The sequence below is a fragment of the Nematolebias whitei genome, chromosome 1 (assembly GCF_014905685.2).
Source record: "Nematolebias whitei isolate Nwh7 chromosome 1, NemWhi1, whole genome shotgun sequence".
Classification (NCBI taxonomy): Eukaryota; Metazoa; Chordata; class Actinopteri; order Cyprinodontiformes; family Rivulidae; genus Nematolebias; species Nematolebias whitei.
The window spans coordinates 86824184-86833984 of NC_056498.1; the positions used below are offsets into that span (position 1 = coordinate 86824184).

General features: G+C 40.0%; 1 protein-coding gene across 1 annotated transcript; it reads right to left on the reverse strand.

Moving 5' to 3' along the window:
- Positions 1-4800: 4800 nt before the first annotated feature.
- LOC119420596 (gonadotropin subunit beta-2-like) lies at positions 4801-7355 on the reverse strand. The gene is made up of 3 exons (XM_037688017.1): positions 7265-7355; positions 5236-5354; positions 4801-5034 (listed from the first exon to the last, which is right to left on the reverse strand). The coding sequence occupies exons 1-3, from the start codon at positions 7353-7355 to the stop codon at positions 4801-4803; spliced, it is 444 nt and encodes a 147-aa protein (XP_037543945.1).
- Positions 7356-9801: the final 2446 nt, after the last annotated feature.

A 9801-nucleotide genomic window follows, 5' to 3' on the forward strand; every position in this document is an offset into this window, starting at 1 on the left:
TGCATATAGTTTAAGGCCTTATGTAAAATCCCCTTCATAAGCCCACCTTAAACCACATAATTGCATGACACATTGAACCAGAACGGCACAGGCTGGACGTCGCTGGAGACAACCTTCGCTGGAGGCGACCTGCAATCCTGACGTTGGTCTCCACTCTTCATCCAGTGGCCGCATCTTCAGTTCAACCCAAGGGTACCCCTCTGTATGCTGATTAATCAACACTTCCAATCGTTGTGGATTTACCGTTGTGGATTATATGACTTTTTCCAATGGATTACAGACTCTGTTTCCAAGGGGTTAAAGCATTGCTACAATGGAATTACCAACAACATTATGGAATTATAATCAACGCAATGGAATTACCAAGAACATTGTGGAATTACCTTGACTTTGTTTTCCTTGCTGGATTACTTCTGACTTTGGTCTTCCTTGCTGGATTACTTTTGACTTTGGTCTTCCTTGCTGGATTACATCAAGCTCAAGGACATTTGAAGGTCTAAGTTCACGGTTGGAATTCATCCCCATGGACAGGCGATGATTTCCAAAGGGGGGACTGTAGTGAACCTGATCTTATGTCAAAACTGACCAGATGGACAGAGACTGTTATTTCATTGATCTGCATCCAGAAATACAGTTTGAACCATCTGGAGACTTTCTTTCTTGAAGTAATCAAGTAGAAAAGACAATTCTCTATGATCATTACTATTTTACAAATGTTTGATAATCAAATTGTGTTAGTTCACTCAATGTTTACAGGTTGAAGAGAACTACTCATTTTTATTTACATAAACAGTAAGTAATGATTTTTATTCCTCATTCAAAGAAGAAATCAGGGTAATATGCATTTCTTGATTTTTCTGTCTTCAATGAGCAAATTTGTAAGTATGTTAAAAGTCGAGTTTCGGTCAACTAAAATGTTTACTGAGAAGAAATGTCATGTTTAATCTTTACAACAGATAATCAGAGTAGAGGCTCCACGAAGTCTGGTTTTCTCCAATAATCTTTCTGTCTGTTTTTAAACAATCTCATTCTCTGCCCTTGACTTTGATAACACCTTACATCACAAACCACACCTCTGATCTGGTCTATCCACCAATCAGAAAGCTCTAAAAAGACCCGGAAGTCAACTCATTTAAATGTGGCAACTTCCCGGTTCTCGCCAGAGAGTAACAGAGTTAAAGAGTGAAAGAGAAAAAGAGTTGCAGTTCTCCTGGAGAAGAGAGATGAAAAACTCTCTGATGCAGTTCTTGGAGAAGAGTTCCAGAGTTTAACTCTCTGAAGAGAGTTCTGAAGGAGTTCAGAATTCTGACATTCCAGGATGCAGAGAGGATTTTGGGAGTATAACTTCTGTTTGGATAACCTCGCACGACTCTCTAAGGGTTTGGCTGTCCTCATGGAGACGCTGAAAGAGTCAGAAAGGAACCCTACGCCGACGCTGATTTTATCATCAACCAGGTAGAAGGTTCTATTTTCGACCAAGTGTACCGTGGCCAAGCTGATTCCCCAAAGAGCGTGCACGTTTCTGGTCAAACAGATTAATTCCCTCACACATCTCTCTGTAAGATAAATCTCCATTTTCCATCTTAAACTCTCCTTTCTCCTAAAATCATTACAGATATTTTAGAAATATCTGAAGCAAAGTTCTCAATCACCGCCGTGTGATTGATGTCTACTGTTCTGCTGAAAGTGAGAACAATCGCCGTATTGTTCCAACTTTCTGTGAACTTGCCATTGTTATTGTTTTCATATTTTGCCAAATTAATGTAAATGTTTGATGTTAAACTTTGATTCTGCAAATAAATGACCGCATTCATTTGATGGGTCAAAGATAATTAACGTCTCTCTCGTTACATTTCTGTTAAACTCAACGCACGACATTTACACAGTCAGAAAGATGAAGAACTCGTGAAAAATGTATGAATATGTCCAGCATATGTCATACTACAGATAGGTGCAGCGTCTGCAGTGAAGCGGGCGCTGTACAGGTCTGTCGTGGTGAAGAGAGAGCTGAGTCAAAAGGCGAAGCTCTCAATTTACCGATCGATCTACGTTCCCACCCTCATCTATGGTCACGAGCTTTGGGTTGTGACCGAAAGAATGAGATCTCGGATACAAGCGGCCGAAATGAGTTTTCTCCGCAGGGTGTCTGGGCTCTCCCTTAGAGACAGGGTGAGAAGCTCGATCATCCGGGAGGGACTCGGAGTAGAGCCGCTGCTTCTCCACGTCGAGAGGAGCCAGTTGAGGTGGCTTGGGCATCTGTTTAGGATGCCTTCTGGACGCCTCCCTGGTGAGGCGTTCCGGACACGTCCCACCGGAAGGAGGCCCAGAGGAAGACCCAGGACACGCTGGAGGGACTATGTTTCTTGGCTGGCCTGGGAACGCCTCGGGATTCCCCCGGAAGAGCTGGCCCAAGTGGCTGGGGAGAGGGAAGTCTGGGCCTCCCTACTTAGGCTGCTACCCCCGCGACCCGACCCCGGATAAGCGGAAGAAAATGGATGGATGGATGGATTTTTATATAGCTCTAAACCACACAAAAAATTGTGTATGGGCACTTAACAGAAACCTTCACCTAAATAGCAAAACCAATTAGTAAAGTTATCCATCTCAGGTTACACATAAACTAATAAAGTTCAAACTCAGTTCTCTGATAGCTATTTCTATTTCTGGAACATCTGTCAGCCTCTGCCTCCAGCCGGGTCATCCTGCACTCCGGCCAGCACAAGGATTTTAATAGCTCCCCATACAGTGAAAGTAAAAACACAACATTAACACTAAAATCAGAATCTAAGGCAAAACTCTCTACACCACACATGTCAAACTCAAGGTCCGCGGGCCAGAGGTGGCTCACGAGAGCTTAAACGGTCTGATTGTCATATAATAAGTGAAAAGGGTGCACTGACAACAAACTACTACTATATTTCCCATATTGCATGCCAAGCACAGTGCTAAGTCTGCTAAAGTGAGCCTTCAACTCTAATGTTGTTATCTTGAATTTATTAAATGTCTTATTATATTATGTTAAATTTGTAGCAATGTATTTGGGAATGCAGGTTATTATTATTTCATTTTTTAAGTCTTCATTGTAATATGGTGAGTGTTTTGAGTGGTGGGGCGGCGCCCCCTATTGATGAGCTGCCACTGCATACCACAACCTTCAACTAACAGACCCCGCTCTTGGATTATCCCTTCATGGACCATGTACAGCACCTGTCTGCTCCACTGTTGCTGCACACTCTCCATGAGTGAAGTCATCCTCACCAACTCGACAACAGTGTGTTTCACTCTGCAGATGGAGAAGGTTAGTGACAGCCACAGAGACTCACAGAACCTCACCAACAAATACCTATTCACTAACCTCTGTGTCTTAATAGATCGGACTCCCCCTTGGACCCGGACCTCCACCAGCAGCTGTTTTCTAATAAACTGTTTAAACTATTCCTGGTGTTTGGTGTTGTGTGCTGATCCTAGACCCAGTTCTGGTCAATACCAGTCTGAGGAGTCTAACTCAGGTGAAATCAAGCAGGGAAGATAAATGGAAAGTAATTGTGAAATTTAAACAAGAGGGAAGATTTTTCCATCCAATTAAATTAACTAAGAGAATTGAAGAGAAAATTGGGAAAATCAAGTTGGCTAGACTAATGAACAATAGAAAAATTCTTATCCATGCCATAAATAAACAACAGTAGGACAAAATATTGAAAATGACCTCACTAATGGGAGAAGAGATTAAAGCATTCGTTCCAGGTTCTGTGGTCTCTGAGCAGGACACCCAATCCCAAATTGCTCCTCGGGCTCTTACATAGCTGCCCACTGCTCCACCTGTGTGAATCCCAGGTGCGATGGGTTAAATGCAGAGAACCAATTTCGTCTTTGTATGGGAACATACAATGATGACAATACATAGCACTTTATTTATTATTATTATTATTATTATTATTTAAATAGACTAAAAGGAGTACTGTAATTTCAAGGGTACCTGTTGACATGACTATAGAGCAGTGACTCCCAACCAGCTCCTCCTCTGAAAGTTATTTAGAAGTCTGGGAGTCCTTAAACCAGCTCCATGCAACTTCTTCCTTTTAGACTGTGATATTGAGTTTTCTAAATTTATTGCAAATTAATTGACTGAAATGTGTCTGTTCAATCTTGTGTTGTCTTTTTGAGTTTTTTTTTTTTTTTTTTTTGCTGCAGGGCAGTACTCTGGGGCACATATTTTATGTTGTTTAAGTTCAAATATATTGAAATCTCATTTAAGTCATTGTTACTAGAAGCTGAATTGTTTGTTGTTAGAAGCAGTTGTTTGCACTTTTCAGAGAGCATTTTTAATAAACGGCAATATGTCATGATTTTATTCTATCACCACCACAAAAAAAGTTTCAAGCTCAGGATTTTTAATTTTTTCACTTTAAGCCCTGTAAAATGTATCATTACCACCTAAGTTTGCTATCCATCCATCTCCCTAGCCAGCCACCATTCCACTTTTGTCTTCCATGTTTCAGTATGTCCCATTGTCACATTTGTTAGACAGATGTTTTCCCTCCACTTCCATTCTTTTGTAATTTGCTGTAAATCATAGCTTTACCTTACTTGTTTGAGTTCTGTAAACAATGATCTCTTTAACCCTTCTGCTGCCCTTGGGTCAAAATGACACCACGAGCAGCAGGAGGGTTAAATCATCACAATGATGGAATTGATTTAAAGACGATTTTGATTGTAACTATAGACTAACAGCCAAAGAAATACAAGTTAGAAATTGTATTAATTGTAATTTTTATCCATGTTAGTTGGTATCGCTCAAGTCTAATAGTAAACAGGATTGTAATTCATGCAGAAGTCAGGGTTCAGGCTCTCAAAAGTGCAGTCAGATGTATCCATGGTGCAGCGACCACAGCTGCAGCTCAAAGCCATGGGGTAGGTGACAATGGGGTCCACTCCTGGTAGACAGTCAGGAAGCTCAAAGGTCTTGTAGTACATGTCCTGATATGTGCACACATGCTGGTACACTTTGCTGAATCGTATGGCCATGATGGGGTACTGCAAGGAAGCAGAAGTCAAAATGTACTACCAGTATATCATTTTTTTAATCACTATCAGATATCAAATATTTTTAAGCAATTCCAAGCATCAACCATCAAAGACCTAACAAAAACCTTTTCCCCACATAGTAGACTTGAAACACTGATGGTTTGCACTCCATTTAACTTCCATTTTCCTATTTTTTACTTCACTACTCACTTTGGTGAAGCAGTGCCCGCTGCAGATGGTTGTTTCCACTGGATGACACCCGAAACAGCCCTCTTTCTCCAGAGAAATTGTCTGATTGACTAGGTGGCAGATTGGCAACTGGAAGGCAGCTGGTGATAGAAAATGTTCATAAATAAAAAAGAACTATCTTTATTTTAGAAAGATGTGGTGAGAAAACCAAAGTTTTATCAACATTTTCTTTATTTATTCATTTACCTTTAGCCAATTAAAAAGAAGGGTGGGGTTTCTGTTCATTTAAATGTCCCTTCACAACCCTGTATTTTGCTTGCTTGTTTTACACAATGTTAAGAGGTGGTTAAAGTACGAGCTAAGAGTGGGAATGTGGAGATGGAGGTGACAGATTATTCATGTCAGAATGGAAACCTTGCTAAAGGACTAGTTGCATCTACAACTGAGTCTTCAACTTCAGCAATTTTAGGCAAGAAGCCTCTTGTGCCAAAAACTCCCAGTCTACTTTTTCTACTGAGAATACTGGGGCTGATGCTTCATCTTCAACAACCCAGGATAAAGGACTCACTACCATTTTTTATTTTGCAAACTACTGTTCACTTTTTTGTGAAACCCCATCTAACAGCATTCTGCCCATACAGCTGATACCTACAGGAAAACTATGTTCACCTGTGTAGAACACATTTACCTCTGTCTAAATTGCTAAACAAGAAGCACTTTTTAAACTACATGGATTCTGTGCCAAATGGGGTTAAATGGATCTAAGAAATAGAAAATCCACTTCTCTTTCTTGATTGAATGACGTACAAACAAAAAACTGATTATTGTGTGGGGGTGGTGGTGGGGGGTTTAAGGTGATTGACATCTCTTAATATGACATTGTTAATTATTTAGTGTAGAGAAAGTGTAGACTTTATTATCTCTGTGCATTTGTTAATGGTTAGTGTTTAGTTTTTGTACATAAATAAATTTACATAGATAACGCAAGCAAACTGCTTTGCTCAGATTTTTAGGTAGAAATTTATGTAACAGACCGACGTACTTAAAGTTATGGCATGTAGATATGCCAAGTTTAAATTACAGTCATGGAGGTAATGTAGTTAGTCTAACTTGTACAGTTTATTATTTTTTTTTACTCTTAAAATTTATATGGTGAGGCGTTAAAGGTAAATCACAAGACTAAACTCACAGACACCTTAATATTTAATTGAAGTTGTTATTTGCTTACTTTTAATAGAAACCCCCCCCCACACACACACACAAAGATACAGTATCATTCCTTGAAGAAATTCATACAGTATGTCTTGCATTTCAGAGCTTTTGATTAAGATCATATTTTGAGGCAAAATTCTGTTTGGATCAAACCTTGAAAATAATGTTAAACATAAAATCATGAAATGTCCTCACAGTTTGTGTTGGGGTTGAGCCTCAGCTATTATTTCAAGTTTTAGATCAATATCTGTAAAACAGACTGAGGAATTTATGTGTTGGCTAATGTGAATTAGCTGTGGCAGGATCAAATTGGATTGACTCCAAAATTTAATCAGGTATTGGGTATTTGCACATAAAAAATTAAAAAAAATTAAGTTTTATATAAAAAAATATATATGTCTGTGCTTTAAGAGCTATTTTGCTAACAGACAAATGTGGCTTACATTAAGAGTTGTTAATGTTTCAGTAACGGTCTTAGCCCTTAAAGTATGTCTTGTGAATTATGCTCAGTTGCAGCCGCCCCCAGTTTCAGCTAAATGTCTGTAAAATTCACTGAATTATAGCCAGGTTTGTTTTCTAAGGTCACTTAGTTGTAGTGGCCATCTTGAATCAGGTTAAGCTCCAAAAAGTTAATCAGTTGTAGATACCACCAATCCACATTCATTCATTACCTTCATAATTTTAAGATTAAATAAAATGTATCCAGTGGTCCATTAGATATTTAGCTGATAGAGACACAAGAACACACGTGGCAACATGCAAACAACATTGCCAGGAAATTTGAGTGAAAGTAATTTAAAATTCTTTCTTGCCGTTTGAACATAAATTGTTATTTTACCTGCTGGAGTCAGAATCCAGGTGAAAGAAGAGGCTCCTAGAATTAAACTCAGCATCAGGGGGAACATTGCTGCACAGATCTGAGCCATCATCTTGTGGGAGACACAATGAACAGTTACTCCTAACATTTGTTCTGCTCTTGTATATGTTTTCTATGTATAGCTGAGGTCAATAATAAAATATTAAACTTGGTAATAATGCCAGTTCAGCTGTAATTTACCTTTCAGGAGTCTGCAGGTGGGGTGAGTAGGTGAACTGCTTTGCTGTGGTTTTATACAGAACACGAGTCTAAGAGTGAACCTGCTCAGACTGGAGGTCACACCACTTCAATACTAATTACCTGCTTTTGATATAAAGGTGGAACATTGTTTAGATCCTAACTTATCCAGGGGATTATCTTGTCATTTAATCAGTTCTACATCCTGTTACACTCGAGCTTCAGGATTAGGAGCAGTGCCTTGTTCAAGGCCACTGTCAATAGTAGATGGGATGAGTGCTGTCAAAATATTGTTTATTTGGCCTAATTTATTTTGTAGACTTGTAAAGAAGAATATACTTTGGTGCTTGAAAGTTTTTGAACTCTTTACAATTTTCAATATTTCTGCATAAATTTGACCTAAAACATCATCAGATTTTCACACAAGTCCTAAATGTAGATAAAGAGAACCCAGTTAAACAAATGAGACAAAATATTATACTTGGTCATTTATTTATTGAGGAAAATGATCCAATATTACATATTTGTGAGAGGTCAAAGTTTGTAAACCTCTAGGATTAGCTGTTAATTTGAAGGTGAAATTACTTTGTAGAGTCAGGTGTTTTCAATCAATGGATGATGATCAGGTGTGAGTGGAAACCCTGCTTGATTTAAAGAACGGGATTTATCATAGTCTGCTCTTCACAACATGTTTGTGGAAGTGGATCATGGAGGAACAAAGGAGATTCCTGAGGACCTCAGAAAAAGAGTTGTTGATGCTCATCAGGATGGAAAAGGTTACAAAACTATCAGTAAAGAGTTTGGACTCCACCAATCAGTCAGACAGATTGTGTACGAATGTGGAAGAATTGTGGAGGAAATTCAAGACCATTGTTACCCTTCCCAGGAGTGGTGGACCAACAAAGATCACTCCAAGATCAAGGCGTGGAATAGTCAGTGAGGTCACAAAGGACCCCAGGATAACTTCTAAACAACTGAAGGTCTCTCTCACATTGACTGATGTTAATGTTCATGAGTCCACCATCAGGAGAACTCTGAACAACAATGGTGGTCATGGCAGGGTTGAAGGAGAAAGACACTGCTCTCCAAAAAGAACATGGCTGCTTATCTGCAGTTTGCTAAAGATCACGTAGACAAACCAGAAGGTTGTTGGAAGAATGTTTTGTGAATGGATGAGACCAAAATAGAACTTTTTGATTTCAATGAAAAGTTTTATGTTTGGAGAAATGAAAACACTTTATTCCTACATAAGAACCTTATACTGTATGTGAAACATTGTAGTGGTAATATCATGGTTTGGGCCTGTTTTGCTGTTTTATTTCCTTGGCTTGGATTTTGACCCTGGTACCATCTATATATCGGAGCCAGTGGCTTGGCGTTGTTCCCTCATAGGAGTTTAGGGCTCTCTGTTCCACATCCTCCATGTAGTAATTGGCAACAATGGGTAACACTGGAGGGGCAGCACGGTGGCACAACTGGTAGAGCTGCTGCCTCTCAGCGCACAGGTCCCTGGTTCAAATCTCGGTCTGGGGGATTTTCTGAGTGGAGTTTGCATGTACTCTCCGTGCATGTGTGGGTTTTCTCCGGGTACTCCAGTTTCCTCCCACAGACCAAAAACATGCATGTTAGGCTGATTGGTAACTCTAAATTGTCCCTAGGTGTGAGTGAGAAAGTGAATAGTTGTTTGTGTCATTGGTCTCTATGTGGCCCTGTGATGGACTGGAGACCTGTCCAGGGTGTACCCTGCCCCTCGCACAATGATTGCCGGACATTGGCACCAGCGACCCCCGTGACCCAAAATGGAAGAAGCGGGTAAAAGATAATGGATGGATGGATGACACTGGAGATCCCATGGCACAACCATGCTTCTGTCTGTAAAAACTGTCATTGAACTTGAAAGAAGTGGTGGAAAGGCAGAGATCCACCACCAGATGATCCCTGGGTCAAAATCCAAGCCAAGGAAATAGAAGCGTTCACCAGACACATCAACTCGGTTGATAACAACATCAAGTTCACCAGAGAGGATGCAAACGACACCAAGCTTCCTTTTTTGGACTGTTTGGTTCAGATGGAAAGAGAGGACAGCCTCAACATTGAAGTTTACAGAAAACCAACCCACACAGACCAGTATCTTCTGTTTGACTCTCACCATCCACTGGAACACAAACTCTCTGTCATCAGAACTTTACAGCATTGGGCCGAACGCGTCCCCACGAAGACAGAAGGGAAGGAAAAGGAACAGAAACACATTCAAGAAGCTCTTCAAACATGTGGATATCCTAACTGGGCTTTTGTCAAGTCAGCGAGGAAATCTACAAAAC